Source organism: Puntigrus tetrazona, unplaced genomic scaffold, assembly GCF_018831695.1.
Source record: "Puntigrus tetrazona isolate hp1 unplaced genomic scaffold, ASM1883169v1 S000000528, whole genome shotgun sequence".
In the NCBI taxonomy this organism is placed as follows: Eukaryota; Metazoa; Chordata; class Actinopteri; order Cypriniformes; family Cyprinidae; genus Puntigrus; species Puntigrus tetrazona.
The window spans coordinates 582,162-603,740 of NW_025048164.1; the positions used below are offsets into that span (position 1 = coordinate 582,162).

At 37.1% G+C, this 21,579-nt stretch overlaps 2 protein-coding genes across 2 annotated transcripts; both read right to left on the reverse strand.

Moving 5' to 3' along the window:
* Positions 1-958: 958 nt before the first annotated feature.
* On the reverse strand, positions 959-9,726 carry LOC122334445 (adhesion G-protein coupled receptor G6-like). Its single transcript, XM_043232358.1, has 19 exons — positions 9,681-9,726; positions 9,528-9,610; positions 9,368-9,445; positions 8,202-8,285; positions 8,009-8,113; positions 7,159-7,260; positions 6,823-6,903; positions 6,695-6,736; positions 6,275-6,557; positions 6,035-6,197; positions 5,820-5,960; positions 5,588-5,701; positions 5,223-5,259; positions 5,017-5,114; positions 4,807-4,928; positions 4,091-4,356; positions 1,896-1,983; positions 1,536-1,819; positions 959-1,375 (listed from the first exon to the last, which is right to left on the reverse strand). Coding segments are annotated over exons 1-19 (2,292 nt in total). The 5' UTR covers positions 9,683-9,726; the 3' UTR covers positions 959-1,256.
* A 1,495-nt stretch (positions 9,727-11,221) lies between these two features.
* Positions 11,222-20,007, reverse strand: LOC122334506 (adhesion G-protein coupled receptor G2-like). The gene is made up of 17 exons (XM_043232499.1): positions 19,797-20,007; positions 19,621-19,683; positions 19,329-19,400; positions 19,109-19,237; positions 18,903-18,944; positions 16,970-17,038; positions 16,612-16,765; positions 16,381-16,543; positions 16,157-16,297; positions 15,868-15,978; positions 15,757-15,793; positions 15,564-15,661; positions 15,307-15,437; positions 14,352-14,617; positions 12,281-12,371; positions 11,910-12,191; positions 11,222-11,747 (listed from the first exon to the last, which is right to left on the reverse strand). The coding sequence occupies exons 1-17, from the start codon at positions 19,861-19,863 to the stop codon at positions 11,708-11,710; spliced, it is 1,956 nt and encodes a 651-aa protein (XP_043088434.1). The 5' UTR covers positions 19,864-20,007; the 3' UTR covers positions 11,222-11,707.
* Between the last annotated feature and the right edge of the window lie 1,572 nt (positions 20,008-21,579).

A 21,579-nucleotide genomic window follows, 5' to 3' on the forward strand; every position in this document is an offset into this window, starting at 1 on the left:
AGTAAAAAATAAAAATAAAATAAAATAAATATATATATATATATATATATATATATATATATATATATATATATATATATATATATATATATATATATATATGATATTATAAATACAATTATATAAAAATTATATATATAATTGTGGAATATTATGACAATTTCGACGAATGATATCTATTTAAATATATTTAAAAATGTAATCTATTCCTGTGATGCAATCCTGAATTTTCATAAAACTTTTGGAAGAATGCAAAAAATATGGTTTTGGATATGGTTTTACAATTCTAATTCTAAACAGCGTTTCTAAAAAAAAAAAAAAAAAAAAAAAAATAGCATTATATAAATGCCTTTAACGTCACTTTCGATTGAAACACCAACAACACTGAGTTAATCGTGTTCCTCAGTGACATATGAGAACTTCCACAATATTAAAGCCATTAAATCAACTCGTTCAGTTGGATTGAGGAGGTTTATTAGTCACTGTGGACCAGAAGTAAGCATTGAGTTATTAACTAGTTTTAGCAACAGTGTGTTGAGTGTTTAACTCGTCCTTGAGTTACACATGAATCTGAGATCTTACAGCTCCCTCTAGTGGCACGCAAACCTACAAAACCACTCCACAAAAATGCATATCTAATGGCATCTATTTTAATTAGAAACTTGAATGTATAGTAGCTTACCGCTCATATATTTACATGTAGGGTGAAGAAATAAATAAAGCATTGAATTGATTTTACGAATGCATGGAGAAAAGAGTTTATATTACCATACTGATGCACTGTAAAAAACTAAATATCATGGTTATTATCATGGTTTTATCAAATGATATTTTGCTTTTTTTAATCTCTCTGAAATATGTGCTAAATGGAAATATTATGTTTGAATTATTTGAACCAAAGCCCTTTTACGCGACACATTTGCTCCAAGTACATTAACATCTAGTAATGAACAAAATAACAGTTTAAATATGCATATGTATTTCATAACTATAGTTTTAGTTACTGTAGACGCACAGATACAAGAAAATAAACTCCTAAAGTAGCTTTTACAGTACATCTAAAATGAACTTTCTTTAAAATGTCTTAAAAGCTAAAGATCCCGCTTATGATCAAATGTAGTTGTAGTCTCATCATCATACAAAATATTATTAAACATGCAAAATGAACTGTAAAGTATTAGTATATTGTAGTGCACGTGACTGTACTAATATTCTGGAAATCTTATCAACAACTAAGAGACTGTGTGGTTTTCTGATTAATTATAGACATTTTGCAGACCATTCCCGTTGGGTTTAACTATGGTTGTTCTGGGATCATCAGAGAAATCAGCAAAGTCATTGTGAATGTGGTGATAATACAGGAAGAGGAAGAAGCCTGAAAAAAAGGATCAGCAAAAATGATTTTAAATATCCAACTATAATGGAAAAACCTAAAAAATGTTAACAATGATTAAATTAATTAAAAAAATTTTTTAGATATTGAATTCAAATGATTTGCTGACGTTCTGCTAAACCAGCATGTGATTGTTCCTCACCCTGAAAGGAGTTGAACACAGTGAATATGTAATACGAGGGAATGAGCATCGGTCCATAACTGAAGAACGCCACAGACCACGTCAGACCGAAGAGCAGGAACAAACTCAACACCATCATCAGCTGCTTTCTGAACGTCTTTCTCTTGCCGTCAATCGCTCTTAAACGTCTGGTGTGAACAATTCTTGTTACAATAGTGATGAAGATTCCTGTCGTGAAGATGAAAACTAAAGCGTAGTAGCCGATGTTCACTATGTAGTGAATGTAAGGATTTGTAATCCAGCACCTAGAATTAGAAAAGAATTAAGACTATCGGTTAACATTCATAAATGTACATTTACATTTAATTTTACAGGACTTACATTTTTGAATTTTTCGCAGGTGTTTTTATGGTCACTGTTTTGTATTCTTCTACAGAAACAATTGCTATGACTATTGGAGCGGGAAACACTGAAAACACAGAGACAAGGGTTAATATAGGGTTAATTAATTACGGCTAGAATTAGCTACATTTCCCATGTTGGTTTATTTAACTTAAAATGCTAAATAACCAAAAATGCATTGAAACTAAAACATGTTCGTGAAAGAAATACGTTTTAATTTAAAAGAAGTAAAACTTTCCTGAAAATAGTATAACTTTAAAATGAAAACAATATAAAATGAATTTAAGGTTTAGTGTTCAGATGCTCTTGAAGAAAAAGCTTAGGAAATAAAATGTGTGTGTGTGTGTGTGTGTATATATATATATATATATATATATATATATATATATATATATATATATATATATATCATTCATTCATTTCATTCACACACTAAAAATTCAAGACCATAACAACATATTTTCTGGATTAAACTTTTCTGGGTCCAGTTGACAGTTGGAGATGGTAGATGGTTTTAATTGGACATGTTGAAAACAAGGGTTTATATAAATATCTATATCACAATACCATGCAAAAGTATTCATACCCTTTCACATTTTGTTTCGTATTACTTTGAAAAGAAAAATTGTAAACATTGCAAATACATTAAAAACTAAAACGATTCCATTGCATAAGTATTCATACACTTATTTTGGGACTGTTGAAATTTCAGGAGCATTCATATTGCTTGTAGGTGTTCCTACACACGTCTTAATAAAAGGTCTAACAGCTGATAATGCATATCAGAGCAAAAACCATGCACTGAGGTCAAAAGGACCTGCCTGAAGAGGTAAGAGCTGAGTGCACCAAGCCACACATCTGTGGAAGAGTTCAGAAGAAAAAAATGTTCTGCTTCGCTGAAGGGTCACAGAAGCACGGAGTCTCCATTAACCTTAATGGAAGAGGACCAGGACAACGAAACAACCAGGACTCTTACTAGATCTAGCCTCCTGCCAACCTGAGCAACTTCTAGAGAAGGGCTTTGGTTACCGTGGTCACCGCAACACTTCATCAACTGGGCAGAAGGTTCACCGTCCAACAGGACAATCACCCTAAACACACAGCTCTATAAACCACAGACCGGCTTATAGACAACTCTGTGAGTGTCCCTGAGTGGGATTCAACTCCAATTAAATATTTCTGGAGAAACCTGAACTTGTGCATCTGCCCAAATAAATAAATAAATAAATGAATGGGTATGAATACTTTTTTAAGGCACTGTGTGTGTGTGTTTTATATATATATATATATATATATATATATATATATATGTGTTATATATATCTGTACGTACATACATTGCTTCCCGTATGTTGATTTATTTGTGTATTTATTTGTTGCGTAATTAAATATTCACAAACCCTGCAGTTTATTAATCCTAGTGCATTTTTTGTGCATTGTTATTAGAAGTAGAATTTGTAGTATTACAATCGTTTATCGCAATTTTTTTTGGTTTGTTTTTTTTTTTTTAAGAAACACTAAATGGAAATACCTTAAGGGCGATGTCTTAAGCACCACCACCAGTCCTAAGTTCAGTCAACAATTATACATTCATGATTATTCTGATTACTAAAGTTCTATCATATAATGCGAAATTAGCACGGTATAATATTTTAATGCAATAAAAAATACTATCCCGATTGTATTCCTAACATGTCCGAGTTGATTATATTTACAATGATATATTGAATTTGATAGGCGTCTTTCACATTGTCCCACAGAAACTTCAAAATAGTGTACATCAGTGTACAGTGCTTCATAATAATAATGTATTCTTTTTAGTGTCTGTTTCATTTAACACATTTATTTTGGGGGCATCCAATTTATTCGACATATTTAAATAGTTACTTTCCCTGGTAATTAGTTACTTTTATAATAATGTAACTCAGTTACTATTTGTGAGAAGTAACTAGTAACAATAATTACTTTTTTAAAGTAACGTGCCACTATTCTTTGAAATGAGCCGCAGAGAAACGGCGCTTTCAGGCCAAACCGCAGCAGACTCCTCAGTAATAAATGAGTACAAAACAACGTTTCCAAGCACGTTGTTACATATAAACATAATTTATCTGTTAATATGCAAAAGGCCCTTATGTTAGTTACACTACAAGAGGTGTTTTCTTGTTCCGACTCACCCCAGCCCAACACGGTGATCTTCCTCATGTAGTTTGTGATGGTGACGTTCTGTCTGATGAGCCATAAGTACATATGAAGAGCTTGAATGAAGAACCAGGTGAATGAGGCCAGCATGGAGTAATGCAGGAGCAGCGCTATGAAGACGCACGCAGCGTTGTCTTGTGTGTTAGCGACGCTCTCGTTTGACAAAAACGAGGCATTCAGTAGAAACAAAGACACAAACATGTTCATCAAGATCTTCGTGGCCTGGTTTGACTTGGCTTTCCTGTTAAAACATAAAAGAACCGTTCTTGTAGCCTGAACTAATACTTAAATGACAGCACTAGCTATATCTTATACAGTCATAGCCAAAAATATCAATACACTTATGATCAAATGTGATCAAAGAAGGCATAAAGGAATAGATCACCCAAAAATGAAAATTATGTCATCATTTACTTGAGTATTTACAAGCTTGTATGAATTTCTTTGTGAAGAAAGTATTCTGTAGGAGTCAGTGGGGTCCCAAAAACAGCCTGGTTGCAAACTTTCTTCAAAATGTCTTCCTACAGGTTTATCTAAACTATCTTCCAATATAAGCTTATTTTATTTTTTATTTTTTTCAATAAAAGATCCAAAGGATTAACAATGCAGATTCATTTTCACAGCCTTCTTTGTTCATGTTTACCAAGGGTGCCAATATTTTTGGCCATGACTCTACATCAAGATACTTTACCGTAACAGGAAATGCATGAATAAAGCGATGGACAGAAAAAACATGGAGATGCCGCAGCCGATATAAGTGATATAAGTCAGTGTTTCCAGATCCTTCTCTGTGAGGATTGAATCTGACTGAGACTGAGAGATCAGGGAAAACAAGAATAAATTAGCAATTTTGAGACGTTCTTTCGTGAAAGCATATGGTCATCTCTGAGAATCTTCTCACCATCAGCACTGCAAAGAACGTCAGATGTGAGCAGGAGCACTTGATAGTGTTGTTGATTCTTATTGTCTCACAGCCGAATGTCGTCCAATTATGTTTGACTTCAAAGAAAGGACAGTGACAAATGAAATCCATTATGCAGATTAATTACAGAAAATAAACTGGGTTCATTGATGGGAAGTGATCAGTTCAGTCATAACTGAATGTACCTTTGCCATCCCAAGAGCTGCAGGACGCTTTACCAACCTGAAAGAACATGTTTATCTTTAGTTTGTTTCCACATTGTTTAAGGCTGTGCACGATTAGTCAAACATTTGCATATTTGGTCTGTGATTATTATTATTAGAACAATAAAAACACTCTTCGAATCTGACTATGTGTTGATTTGCTGACCGGAAGATAAATCATAAGCAGTTATAACTAAACGCACTGGGTGGCGCTGTGGAGTCTAACCTCGAATATTCGAATATTAGTTTTTTTATGAGCCTGAATATTCGCATACAGTATTTTTGGGAAATGCCCATCCCTAACAATGTCCGATCATTATAACAAAAAACAACAAAACCTTCCTTACCTTTCCATTAGGTGTAAAGAACATGACGATGTTGTCGGTAAGGTTGGAGATATCGGCCTTCATCGTTATTCCATAAACCTCGTTGTTCAAAACGATCTCATTTTCTGTTTCATTCTAAAGCAGAGAACGAGAGCAATCATGAATCAAATATAAATACAAAAAAAAGTTGGAAAATAGATGGAAAGAATTTGTCCATATGAGACTTATGAGAACTCGTGGAAGCACACAGTACCTTGTTTCTCAGGTTATTCAACCGTAGAACTCCAACAAACGCACTTCCGTTGTTTTGATGACGTGATTGATCAAAAGCCTCCTTGCTAATCTTTACTGACCAGGAACAGTTAGCAATCAGGTCACTCTGACCCTCAACAACCTGTGAAAAGAAGAATGATCATGATAAGTGATGAATCAAACAATGTTTAATTGGATCTTAGCTCTTAGGTTTACCATGGCGTCATCTGAAGAGTAGCATATGTTTATGTCTTTGGTTTCTGTGTTCTTGGCTTGTACATGAAGAAAACCAACACCATCCTCTGTGACGATCATTGCATCGCTTTTATTGCTTTTTTCCAACTCTTCCATCTTAGGCTCCAGATTGTTCAAGGCTTCTCTGTAAAATGGTTTGAATCACATGGTATTCTGTGTGTGTATGTATAAATATATAAAATTTCAAATATGGACACTTACAAGGCCTTTGTATAGCCACCCACAACTGTATTTGTACTATTAGTTGTCTTGGTTGCTTTGAGAGTTAGATTTAGGTGCATTGAAGTTGGGTTGTTTGTTGTAGTTGTAGTTGAATCACGAGTTCTGGTTGATGTTGTTGGATTGTTTCTTGTAGTATGTGTTGTGGAACTAGTATTGGTGACCTTTGCAGAAGAATCCGTGGATGATTCCTCATCAGTTGTGTTATCACATTTGACACACGTCCATTCTTTCTTTATAAGAGACAGAACATATCTGCTTCCTTCTGCACACAGAAATACATAAGGGATATGTTTTAATGATATCTTTGTGTCATGATGTGTGTATTTGACTGTTTAGGTGCAAAAAGTGGCAATGAAAAGTTGTAGCTAACAGGCTTTCAGGAAAAAAACTTTAACATACCATGACTGTAACCGCAATGTGGATTTGGGTTACCCAGTTCATCTGTAAAATATCTAGTGTTATTTGGATTTGATCGGTGTGAAAAGTGACTGAAAAAACTACTGAAAAAAACATTACAGAAATCTTACCATTGCATATGCTGCTGGTATTATATATAGCATTTGCGCAACTTTTATTAGGTTCAAGAGGAGTGCTTTGTAAAGCTGTGTCTCAAGAGAAAATTACAATTAAACATAATTAAACGATACCACATATGAAGTAAAGATAAAAATAGTTGGCACTGGTAGTTTTTAGAATATAAACAGTTTGAAAGAGCTTGGCTGTGATCGACTCAAATACTGTGTCGTGTTGATCAAACTAGAAAAATGATTAGCATGCATTGATTGGCCGTTTGCTTGTCTCTTGCTGTATTTAAAGACTTAAGCATAAAATGAGAAACATTGTAGAAGAGGACAAAATCCTACCTGAGGGTATAAATGAACAGGGACTGCATCGGATGACATTCAGTTCATTAGATTCAGTGGCGATGCAGGAGTTTTGCTGTATCTGGCAAGTCCCAGTACGACCTAATGTGCATCCAGCAGAACGGAAGAGATGATATTTCTACAACACTCACTAAGTGTAACTGTTATCAAATAGATTGGACCAATTTGCTCTTTCTCAGGAACTTATCACATACCTTACAGGATAACAAACACTCAGACTTTTTAGAGGCACATTTTTCTTTTCTATTTTGTGAAACACTTTTTTTCAGTACTGTAATTTATTAATTTCACACCATCATTTCAGTCCATCCTCTTTAATGTTACATTTGTTCTTCATATTAAAACAATGAAAACAAAACTTTATAACCAGCAGCAACACTAATATTTAATAACAGGTCAAATAAATTTCAACAGAGTCTATTACTCTCGCATAAGTTTAATTATTTATTTTAAACTATATATTTACTATATTGAGTTACTAGCCTATAAATCGTCAGGAAAGTATAAGTGTGTACATTATCTGACGCGATGCTACTGGTCTGATTGGATTCACTGATCTATGCTAAGCTATGCTAACGGTGAAAGTCAACTTTTGAGCTCCGAGGGAGATGGAGAATGAGCCTATTTCCAAAAAAAGTGCAATGTTCCTTTAAAAATGCTTTCATGTTGGGGAATGACGGTAAAACACATTATTGGCTAATTTTTGGTTTGTAAATGTGTGTGTTTTTTAGGGTAAATGCATACACAAAGCAAAAAAATGAATAGAAAATACCTACAATCTTTGAAATGAACACTGAAGAAAAACAGGCAGCTGATTATTAAAAATTACCATTTGGCAATAACCACAGTTTCATGCCTTCAACGGTCTCATTCATTCTGATGTGATAGTCATTCCCGTGATTTATTATGAAGAAACTGTATGGTCTGCAGTTTGCTGAAATAACAAATCATTTTACAAAAATACTTTATAGAGAACTTTAAATTCAAGAATGGTTTGTGAATAAAACATATGCAGGTTTTACCTTGAGAAGAAATGCTTAGTTTGATATATTTTTTAAAATTCCCATTATTTTCAGCTGATTGACAACTGGATGCTGGATTTATGTCTGAGAGAAAAACGAAAATGAACTCAATGAGTTTGTCAGTCGTCAGTGTTTTCAGATGATAAATATGCAGTACTGACACAGTCATGTTCAAAAGGAAATAGAGAAGCTGAGCCCGCTGTGCCTGAAACTGGATCCTGGACTTTCTGACAGGACCTCAGTCAGTCCGGGTCGGGAACAGCGTCTCCAGCACCACCACACTGAACACTGGAGCTCCTCAGGGCAGGGTGCTCAGTCCACTGCTGTTCCCCTTGCTGACTCACGACTGTGCAGCGATGCACAGCTCCAGTCACATCATCAAGTTCACTGATGACACGACCGTGGTGGATCTCATCAGAACGACGGGTCAGCATACAGAGATGAGGTGCAGCAGCTCACAACTTGGTGTAGAGCCAACAATCTATCTCTGAACGTCGACAAAGAGATGATTGTTGACTTCAAGCGAGCAAAGAGCGACCATTCTCCGCTGTCCATCGACGGGTCCAAGGTGGAGACCGTCAAGAGCACCAAATTCCTTGGTGTTCATCTGGCGGACAGCTTCACCTGGTCACTCAACACCAGCTCCATCACCAAGAAAGCCCAGCAGCGCCTCTACTTCTTGAGGAGGCTGAGAAGAGCTCATCTCCCTCCACCCATCCTGACTATGTTCTATAGGGGGACCATCGAGAGCGTCCTGTGCAGCTGCATCACTGCCTGGTTTGGGAATTGCACCGTATCGGATCGCAAGACCCTCCAGAGGATAGTGAGGACGGCTGAAAAGATCATTGGTGTCTCTCTGCCCGCTATCACGGACATCTACACCACACGCTGCATCCGCAAAGCCCACGATATAGTACAGGACCCCACACACCCCTCACACACATTATTCACCCTCCTTCCATCTGGAAAGAGGTACCGGAGCATTCAGGCCCTCACAACCAGACTGTCTTAGCTCAGTTTTTTTGTATTGTGTGTGGCTTCATGTAGCACCAGGTCCTGGAGAAACGTTGTCTCATTTCACTATGTACTGCACAGCTATATGTATTTGAAATGACAATAAAAAGCCACTTGACTTGACTCGTGTTAGCAGTATATTTCATATCTACCTGAAATGACAAAGTTACTGTTGTCCCGGAAGCACTGATCTGTCGTATTGACTTGGATTATCAGTTGGTCTAAGGAGGCTGCGCAAAACACAACATAATTGATTTAATGTGCACCAAATAACAGATTCATTGGTAATGTGTTTAAAAAACAAAAACATACTTGTCTGGCATGTTGCACAAAAGATGATCATCATCCACGGCAAATTCTGCTTTTGTCGAGAAATAATATCCAGAGACGGTGACCTAAGAGACAGACGTTAGTTTTATTTTTTACAGCCTTTGTGAAATATATCTTAAACCATTTTCGTATTACATTCTTGAGCTGAAGTCCACTAAGTGTGGAGAGTGTACTGTATCTGTGTATGAAGCTGTTTGATTATGAAGCGCAGCTCAGAGCCGCTGGACACCGACTTCCAGTTCATTTGAAAACATGCAAATCATAAGAATTGAGCTGTATGTGTCACTGTCAGGATACATTCAGCTCCAGGTTATTGAGTCATCTCTGTTCACAAAGAACAATATAAGTGTAGAAAACAAATATTTGACATACTGGAAACCATTTGAAGATGCTAATGTAAAAAGTACCTTTCATTAGTGGATATCTGACGTGGTTTAGATGAGGAAGAAAAAGAAGGTTTTTTTTTACTTTGTGTATGTTGATATTTCATGCCATAATAAATGACATTTATATATTTGTAAGTGTGACTGAAGTGAATTAATAAATATTTCTGGAATCAGTCCATCATGATTGATAAAATTACATAGCGATTCAAATGAAACGAATAAAATGTAATTTTATCAATTAAGAAATACAGTCAATACAGTCAATCAATGAGAAATACAGAGGAATCAGAAATCATAAGCAACATAAAACAATGATCAATTCATTGATTCTGACCTAGTTTTTTGTTTGTTCCCAGTAATCAAATATGTTTCGCATCCGTGTGAGCTGGTTTATAAAAAATGAGCATGCAAATGAATCCGCAGGCGTTCGGACATTACTGGCATCCCGAAGATGTAAATTTGGGTCCTACTTTATATTTGCTTAATTACTGTGTATTTACATTCAAAGTAATCATTTGGTACAGTGCACTTATTTTCTACTTTGTATTTATATAAATAACTGTGTAATTGTTATTTGGTATTTTTTGTTTCAAGATAGTAATGTTTTTCATAAGCATGTTTATGAAAATTACTTAAATGTCTTAATTTAACTATGGTCCAGTCCAGGCTTAGTCTAAACCCTGTCTGTGAAACTGGGCCCTTGAGTTATATTCATACGAACTCTTAAAAAAAAACGTTGAAAGTGCATTTTCCCCGTCTTGAATGGTCACCATTGGCACATAATAAAACAGGATCGCTACACAGTGCTAACAGTGCTACTAATCTCTGTGTAAAAGTAACATTAGGATGCTGTCATCCGTCTGAAGTGATATTCAATATTTTGGCTTTCTTCAATATACATTTCTGTATTTCTATAGAATAACTATTAGCAAAATCAAACATTTGAGCCAGGGACCTCTGGTTTATTTGACAAAATGTTTTGTGAAGTACTTTTTAGTTACAGAGTTCATGCACATGTCAAAACAATCTTTAAATTGACTTAAAAGCTAATGATCCCATTACGAGTTATATTTCCAACACCATAACTACTAAGCATGCAAATGGAACTGTAAAGCATATTGTAGTGCACATGACTGTACTAATATTCTGAAAATCTGCTGCAATCTTACCAGCTGTCTAAGAAACTAAGAGACTGTATGAAATAGTGCGTGCACTATCTGTCTGTATCGCTGGTGGATGTGTACCCTTGGTTCAGCGCGCTGGAAGCACAGCCCAATAAAACCACACGAGTGAAATCAATCTGGTTTATTCAAGCAAATGCTCAAAAACATCAAGTCTGTCTTCAGCTTATATACTTAAGGGAAATAGGAGTGCACCCGAAAAGGAGGAACTTGGTCCCCAAGCCATAACATAGAAAAACATATACATGTATGGTAATATTGGTTAAACTTGTTTTAACAGCTCAGCAAAACCAAAAAGAGGGAAAAACAGTGGGAGTGAGAACCTTGTGAAAGCAAGATACATTGTCACCTTGAGGTGGTAGAAGGGCCAGTTGCTATCTAGCCAAAACAGCTCTCCGTACGCACGAGGCGTCTCCGTCGCATAAGGTTCATACACACACACACATAGTAGAGAAGGCATAATGTTCAAGGCATATGTGGATTTCTTTCATAATAAGGCTAATTATAGACATTTTCCAGACCATTGATGTTGGGTTTAACTATGGTTGTGGTGGAGCCGGAGCTTCTTGGATCATCAGAGAAATCACCAGCAACGTCATTGTGAATGTGGTAATAATACAGGAAGAGGAAAAACCCTGCGAAAAGGATTTGAATATTTCAACAGTCTCTATGATAAATTAATGTAATAACAATAAAATACCATTTAAAGCATTTTATTTAGATATTCAATTGAAATCTGTAGGGAACATAAGTGTCGTACTAAACCAGATGTACCGCAGCATGTGATTGTTCCTCACCCTGAAAGGAGTTGAACACAGTGAATATGTAATGAGGGAATGAGCATCGGTCCATAACTGAAGAACGCCACAGACCACGTCAGACCGAAGAGCAGGAACAAACTCAACACCATCATCAGCTGCTTTCTGAACGTCTTTCTCTTGCCGTCAATCGCTCTTAAACGTCTGGCCTGAACGATTCTAGTTACGATAGTGATGAAGATTCCTGTCGTGAAGATGAAAACTAAAGCGTAGTAGCCGATGTTCACTATGTAGTGAATGTAAGAATTTGTAATCCAGCACCTAGAATTAGAAAAGAATGAAATATAATTAGGAAATCAACCAGAAACATACATGAATTTATAGTCATAGTCATTTTAGACGAAACTTACATTTGTGAAATTTTATCAGATGATGTTTTTATGTTTACTGTTTTATATTCTCCTACAGAAGCAATAGCTACGACTGTTGGAGCAGGAAACACTAAAAACACAGAGACGAGGGTTAATATAGTTATACAAACTAAACCTAAAAACATGAAGAACATGAAGAAGTCAAATCAAACGTAAAAAAAATGTAATCACTGAAAAACTTTAGTCCAGCTACTTGCCAAAGCAATATTTTTATAGTTTTGTTTTGTTTTACTTAATATGCTAAACTTACTAAATAAATAAAATAAGACTAAAATAAAAGTATAAAAACATCTTAGTTACTTATGTAACCCTGATTCCCTGAAGTAGGGAACGGAGACGTCACGTCGGAAATGACCGATGAATTGGGATTTCGCTTCGAGAGACCAATCTACTTCGAGTGTATTAAAATGAGCCAATGAACAGTGGCATGTGCTAAACGCATCCAGCTGCCACTGATTACAGCACGAGTATAAATGAGCAGCGGGTGCAGCGCATATTCAGGATTTCGCTGAGGAGCCGAGCCAGTGACACGGCCCCTTCAACGGAGGTATAATACGCATATGGACAATACTTCAGTTTGTGCATGGAAAATTGGAGGTGATTGAACCCTCTTAGGTTGGCAGAAGGTCTGCCGAGGGAATGGAGGAGGGTCACAGGGTCTACTGTAGGGACGCTCTGAAACTGGGACTCTCAGTGCTTCTACCCATTTGAGGTGAGAACACAGGAGGATACCGTTTCCACACCGTGTTAGGGCTCGCCCAGCCCGCAGGCACCACGAGCCAATGCCCAGGACGACGCAACACTTCTTGTTGAGTGTGCTCGGTAGGCCAGGGTAATGGTGTCCACTAGCCAGTGGGCCATCCTCTGCTTGGAGACGGCCAGGGAGGGGCTAACACGAGGAGCACAAGTTCTTGGAACCAGGTCTACGTGGGCCAGTAGGGTGCTACTAGCAGGACCTGCTCCTCGTCCTCCCTGACTTTGCACAGTTTCTGTGCATGAAGGCTCACTGGGGGGAACGCATACCTGAGAAGGCCCTGTGGCCAGCTGTGTGCCAGTGCGGCCGTGCAGAGTGTCCCCTCGGTCAGGGAGAAAAACAACTGGCAATGAGAGGTCTCTGGAGAGGCAAACAGGTCTACCTGAGTGACTCCGGAACTCTCCCAAATCAGCTGAACCGTGTAGGGATGGAGTCTCCATTCCCCGGAAAGTGCAGCTCGCAACAGTTCGTTGGCTGGCTGGTTGCACACACCTGGAATATGAATGGCATGAAGCAACCTATGAATGGCATCCGACTCCATAGGAGGAGGTGGCGGGCTAGTTGCGACATGCGACGGGAACACAGACCACCTTGTTGGCTGATGTATGCAACAGTCAATGACCAGTACATGCTTGCCCTGAAGACAGTTCTTGAGACGGCCCAGGGCAAGTCATACTGCCTTACTGCCTACTGAAGCAGCCACAGCTGCCATATGCCCCAGGATCCTGGACTGAAATATTTCAGTGGGAACGACATCCTGCTATTGAACATATTCAAGCAGTTCAACACTGACTGAGCACGTTCCTGTGTGAGACGTGCTGTTTGTTCGACTGAATCCAGCTCCATCCCAAGAAAAGAGATCCTCTGCGTTGGACAGAATTTGCTCTTTTCCTAGTTGACCGAAAGACCCAACAGGCTGAGGTGTCTTAACACCAGGTCCCTGTGTTCGCACAGCTGAGCCCGAGACTGAGGCAAGATGAGCCAGTCGTCCAGGTAGTTGAGGACGTGAATGCCCTGTTCTCTCACTGGAGTGAGGGCCGCCTCCGCGACTCTCATGAAAACACAGGGCGACAGGGAGGGCCCGAAGGGACTTTGTACTGAAGGGTAGGATTTTGTACCAACCTTCGAACACAAACCTCAGGAGTGGCCTGTGGAGCGGAAGAATTCCACTGTGGAGCTGGATGCGATTAGCGCATGCCAATGTCCATAGGCTCGTTTTAATACTCAAAGTAGATTGGTCTCTTATTGATCCCAATTCGTTGGTCATTTCCGACATGTTTTCTTGTTCCGACTCACCCCAGCCCAACACGGTGATCTTCCTCATGTAGTTTGTGATGGTGACGTTCTGTCTGATGAGCCATAAGTACATATGAAGAGCTTGAATGAAGAACCAGGTGAATGAGGCCAGCATGGAGTAATGCAGGAGCAGCGCTATGAAGACGCACGCAGCGTTGTCTTGTGTGTTAGCGACGCTCTCGTTTGACAAAAACGAGGCATTCAGTAGAAACAAAGACACAAACATGTTCATCAAGATCTTCGTGGCCTGGTTTGACTTGGCTTTCCTGTTAAAACATAAAAGCAACTGTAACTGTTAACTTGTAACTGTTAGGGTCATCATGTCAGTGAGGCGAGTATTTGACTAGCTATGATTCAGTTTTTGTGAAGTATTCCTGCTCAAGATCAAGATTGTAGAACCCTCTATAGTTTTTTCTTCATTTTACAAAAGCACAACATTTTGTTGATACTGTGAGTGCACACAAACAAAACTGTAGTCCTCAATGATGTATACTCGCACCTTTTATGAGGAAAAATAATGGCACATTTTAAGTTAACAGTCATATGGATTACAATATGATAATTTTAGTATGGTGATGAGACTATAACTCATAATGGGATCATTAGCTTTGAAAGAAATAGTTCAGTCAAAAATGAAAATTACCCCAAATTATATTCACCCATTTTAGGTGTATATGACTTCTTTACTGACTGAGCGAGCTCAGAGAGTTTGGCTGAGCCAGAGCTCAGTGAGAGAGAAAAGTGAAAAAAGACATGGGCTCTGTTTGGACACAGGACGGAGAATTGTAAAAGCTGTGAGCTCTGTATTCGTTCCCTTGTTTTAATTGAACGCTCCCCTCATCTCAACAGCTCCCTGATCTGCCCAGGCCCATATGCACCAGCTAACCCAGACGTGACACCCCTGAACCTTCATAACTAATATACTTAAAGCTAACTGTATATGAAGATACTTTACCGTAACAGGAAATGCATGAATAAAGCGATGGACAGAAAAAACATGGAGATGCCGCAGCCGATATAAGTGATATAAGTCAGTGTTTCCAGATCCTTCTCTGTGATGTTTTGATTCGACTGAGACGGAGGGATCTGAGGAAACACAACGAAACACAGATAAGCTGGATGATTTAGCAGAAATCAGAGGAGGGGAACGTTTTGCATATAGATGTAGAGTAGAAAACTCTTCTTTAAGTTCTTCTCTGAGGAGCTTCTCACCATCAGCACTGCAAAGAACGTCAGATGTGAGCAGGAGCACTTGATCGTGTCGTTGATGATTTCTGTTGCACAGCCAAAAGTCGTCCAATTATATTTTCCTTTAAGACAAGTGCCATGAATGAAATTAATTAAAATAAAAAACAAAGTGGGTTTGTTTATGGAAACTGATCAATACGGTTATAAATTACTTTACCTTTGCCATCCCAAGAAACACAGGACGGCTCACCATCCTGTAAGAGCAATATTTCCGTTTTGCTTTCACAAGGTAATGCTACGTAGCTATATAAAGCAAATCCTTTATTACCTGATTGCTTTGTGTAAAGAACATGTCAATTTTGTTGGTAAGGTTGGAGATACTGGCTCTCATCGTGATTCCATACACCTCGTCGTTTAAAATGTTGTTTTGAGTTTCATTCTAAATCAGAAACAGAGGAATCATTGATCAGATAGAAATGTGTAAATGCAACAGATGGAGAAACTTTTGTCGAAGGAAATAATTGATTGAATAATTGTTACATTTTCATATGGAAGATGATGCAATGAAATCATACACTTAGTAACGAATTGCTGAAAGATGTAAAAACTGTAAGGACCTCATTTCCCATATTGTAGAATTGCAGAATTCCAAGAAACGCACTTCCATTGTTCGCCTGTCTCGATTTGTTAAAGGCCTCGCTGGAAATCTTTACAGACCAGGGGAAGTTTGTACTCGTGTTGCTTTGACAATCAACTTCCTGTGAAAAGAAGAATTAGCACGATAAATAAGGAATCATATCATATTTTAATATTTCTTCTAATAATCTTCTAATAGTCTTACGTTTATATTGTCTTCATCTGAAGAGTAGCATCTGTTTTTGGTTTCTGTATTTTTGTCTTGCACATGAAGAAAACCAATAACGTCCCCCATGAAAACCCCTGCCTTGCTTATATTGTTTTTCATTATCTCATCCATTTTAGACTCTATTTTGTTCATGTAGCCTCTGCAAAATGGACTTTCTTAGTATTCTGTAATAATTGAATTGAAATTCACTGATGATCACACACTTACAATGCTTTTGGGGGATCGATAACACCGTCATCTTGAACAGTCATGTTGTAAATAACATCAGCTGCTTGTAGAGTAGCAGCACTTGTGGTTTGGCACGTCACACACATCCATTGATCTTTGATGAAACTCATAATTACATTTTTTTTCCTGTTCTCTTCAACACAGAAATAAATGGGATTGAATTAATCTAGGTGTTTCTGCTTATAAATCTATAAACCATCATCGATTCGGCTTTCAGCATTATATACCCATTGTAACGTCTATTTATGACATACAAAATAAACTAATAATTAGTTAAAAATGATAATGTGCTGTGATACAATGCATATTTACTTCACAAATACACACACAGACTTACTTTTGCAGATTTTCTCATCATAGTTAGTGCTGTTACATGCCTTTACAGGATCGGGGATCTCCAAACAATCTAAAGAGATGGTGACACATAATTCAGCAAAACTGTGCAATGGGTCTGGGATATGACAATTTTGATATTTGATGCAAAAAAAAAAAATCATATTATCATGCTCAAGTGCATATTATGCCAGACGCGGTTCCGTATCAATACACTGTACGACGCGTGAAGAACTCAGCGGAGGACACAGCACTTATTCGCAATCCCAAAAGCCCATTATTGGCAAACGTTTCGTTCACGTACTGTTCTGATGTGCTCTTTCTTTGAGGACGCTAAAAAGCCTGATAAAGTGCCATATTACTGAACTAAGGCTAGGTACACGCCACAAGATAACCAGGCTGATTTTGACTCGATTTCTCCCCCTAGGTAATGTCCCGATTATCTTGATGATTCTAAAGATGATCTTATGGGCTATTCCTGTGGTGTAAGGTGTATTAAACGTTGAAGATCGTTGGAGGCTCAGTTTCAAAGAGAAATGTCCACTGCGTGGCGCTAAATTACAGGTTCAATACGTGAATCCTGGTACTTTTTTATTACGTCGATACAGGTATGTACTGTGACATTTCAGAATTGAAATATCCATGCACTGCTGTTAAAAGTTAATGTTGGAAATATTTCCTACACCAAATCCACCCATAAACCTACCCAATAGTGTTCATAAATAGAAAACTGATATAACTCATTTGTTTGTGCAACCGTGCCATTTCAACCTCCTTTTACACAAATAAAAGGAAGTTTTGTTGAACTGATATACCATTACCGTGATAGTAACGCAGTACTAAAATGGTGACTTATTCAACATAATAATATATCACCATCAATTTAAGTGGCGGGCGATATGGCAAAAATATCATATCCCGATTGTTTTCAGAAAAGTTGTCTGAGAGGTACCGACAAACTAATTTCCCTTTTTTTAAAAAAAAATGTTGTCATTGTCATTAGAATAGATACACATTGCAAATAAACATAGTAAGAATAGAACAGACAGTACTTTTATTTTCCGGATAGAGTAGGCGTAAACCTGAATTTTGTATATTTTTTTTTTTTTCTTCTGTTAAACATTACATTATTTTATTCATCTTAATTTGTGTTAACTTAATACAGGTTTGGTACAACATGCAAGTGGGTAAATGATGAAAGAATTATTCTTGTTGGGTGAAATATCCCTTTAATGACAAGCGACAGCATGTTTAGTACCGTCCCTTTAAGAGCTGCACGGATCTAATATACTGGCACGCGTGTTTTTCTCTCGATTACTTTCACTGTAGACACAGGCAACTGTGTTTTTGACAGTATTATCACGACTTAGTTCAGTAATTGACAATACAGATTGCATCAAAGCACTGAAGTACTCTACTTCTACAACACGTCTAATAGTTTGGTACTGCAAGCATCTTTGCAATCACAAAGTCCACTTTTCAACACAACGGCAGCATTTTGACCTTATCTGTAATTTTTTTTAAATCCTAATTTGAACATAAATGAATATGTTTTAATAAGCGTGTTGGTTAAACTAAAATAACTGCTTCTGTTTTTGTTTCTTTCCTTTGTTTGAATTGGAATCAGCATTCGCTTGGGTGAATCACTGATTGGATTTGCTCCAAAGAATCGTTTGAATGACTCTTTTCCAACATACTTCTGTGTCTTATGCTGCACTTTTTGTTTCTTCGGTGCAAACTGATGATTAGCCTAACTGACTTTCTTTCATATATATCGCTAGGACAAAATATCGCAGGAAAATGATATAAATCAAATAACATCAGATGAAGTCAGGGGATTCAAAAGAAAGCACAGACGCATGTATAGTATTTTGTTATACATTCTGTTGGTTTTAGATGATATAAAAGAAAAAAAAAGACTCTCAAAACACTCTTACTTTCATTATTTTGTTTGTCTTTCCGGTTCTGGCAAGTAGGATCTGATGAAGGGAAGAAATGAAAGTAGATTTAATGAGTTTGTTGTTATGCCGCGATCTCAGGAACTAATGCTTAGGAGACCAACCAAACATACAGGCTCTTTTCAAACCTTAAACGTTTTTTAACACTAACTCTAACACTGTGTCTATTGCAGAAAAACACATACCTGCTGAAATCTGACCGTTCTTATTGTCTAGCAAATATAAGCCCGTTATATCTTTATCCGTCTCTTTCAGTGTGACTTCTGTTTTCGAATCTTGAACTGTTAGCTTGAAACGGTACGTTTTGCATTTTCCTGAAACCAGAAAACATTTCAGATTTTTATGATACTTTAAGGAGCTTTAAATTCAATAATGGATTATGAATAAAATATCAGCAGGTGTTACCTTCAGAAGAGAAGTTTAGTTTGATCTGCATTACGAGATTGTTATCATGTGATTCACAGACCAGTGTTACATCTGAACGAATAACAGAATGAGTTATTAATATCAGTCATCACTTTCAGATAATAAATGCTATCAGATGCAGTGTTCCCTCATGCGCAGGAAACGAGGCTTGATAACAATTTCCACTCAGACTTGCTATGAAATGTCACCCATTATTATGAGAGACATTACGAATGGTTACTATCACTATTATTATTGTTTTGTGTGTTTTTTTTGGTGCTCACACAGCTACCTTGACCGATCGCGGCGCATTGATCTGTCAGCCTGATGATGGTTTTCAGGTTCTTTTCCGCCTCTTGCAAACACAACATTATTAGACTTATTATGTAGAAATAATTTAGCTTCAGTTTTCATTTTTCTCTTTGAGTTAATACAATACATGCATTGTTTTTTGTTAAAGAGACATACTCATCTGGCACACAGAAGAACAGCAGACGATCATCAGCCACAGCAAACTCTGCTTTCCACCAGACATAATGCCTCCTCTTGGGTGTTTGATTTAGTTTCCTTTCAGACAAATAATTTCCGTACTGCTTTTTCCAGCTGAAGTCCACAGTCGAGGAGTTGAGAGAGGTTGATGCGTTCCCATACGAAGCTGTTTGAGCGTGATCCGCTGGACACCGACTCACAGTTAATTGGAAAACATGCAAATCATGTCTGTTACTGGGAATTTGAGGATCTGGTTACATTCGTATCCAGTTTATCAAGTCGTCTCTGCTTAAAGATATCGAAAAAAGATCGTAAATAATAGCAGAAACAATTTTAAGATGCTTATGAAGAGCAACTTTGTAGCATTAGTGGATATCTGACATGATTTAGAAACGAAGCTACACATTTCAAACATCTCATTTGCTTTAATATAATAAATGAGTTCACATATTCATAAGCGAGTCAGTTCATCGTGATTAATAAGTGCATTTTATTATCCCCTTTAGTATTATATGTAAACCACTTTAAAATGGAGTATTTTCAGTAACCGCATATGTTTTACATATGTCTCTAAACATATTTTACATACGACATAACCATGCAAATAAAGTGTACAGACAGTACTGTCTTCCTGAAGCTGTTAGTTTCTTTGTGTATAATAATGATTATAACACCTAATAATATATGTGGCGAAATCAATATCGGTTCGTAGAGATTTGAAGCACTTTAACAACTTTTACGAATCTGCAGATATTTGTCATGTGTTTTTGAGTGACTTCAGGAAAAATGTCCCTTTTAGGGTTATTATTTCCTGAACATCATTTACAGAAAGTGAGGCTTTCGCTTTATTTTGATGCTAACACATACTGCTAAATATAAGTAGCATTGCACCTACATATATGATAACTCGAGTATTAGTAGACAGGTAGGGTTAGATTCAGAATAAGTTGACGTGTACTTGCAAAGTTATTTAATAGTCTGTTGGGAGACTATCACAATAACGAGTATAATCATAGAGATTATTATCAATAGAATGTTCAGAAGGGACCATCAAAATAAAGTTACCGAAGTCAGGCTGTTGCTGGGCAACATAGAAATTTGATACCCATTCTCAATGGAAAAGTGCCCTGTGTATGTATCATCTTCATAAGTCTTAGATAGACAAGCCTTAGTTATGCTAGTTATAGATATTTTCCACAGCAGTAACGCAGGATTGAGCGATGATTGTGTTGGAGTCTGTGTTTTCTGGATCATCGGAGAAATAACCCGCGACGTCGTTGTGAATGTGGTAGTAATACAGGAAGAGGAAGAACCCTGAAAAACAAAAGATCAGAGAGACTTATTTAAAATAACTCAAGAAGATAATATTTCAATATAATTAAAGTCATGTGCATAATTTGTAAACTGTTATAATAGTCAGACTTTTGATACCATTATAATCCCTTAACAATAATAATAAAAAAAAACTGAAAACAAATGTATAAATAAGCGTTCAGAATATAACATGCATTAATTCAAACAAGCCTTTTAGCTAAATCGCACTCACTGATGCATTGTCCCTTCCTAAAAAAATCTCATTAAAACCGTGCTGTGTATTGTAAATAATATAGTGATGCATACTTACAAGTAAAACAATATACATGCAAACGGACAAAAACGTCAAGTGGCTTTTTATTGTCATTTCAACTACATATAGCTGCGCAGTACAGGACTTCATGTAGGACCTGGTGCTACATGAAGTCACACTTACAACAAAATACAA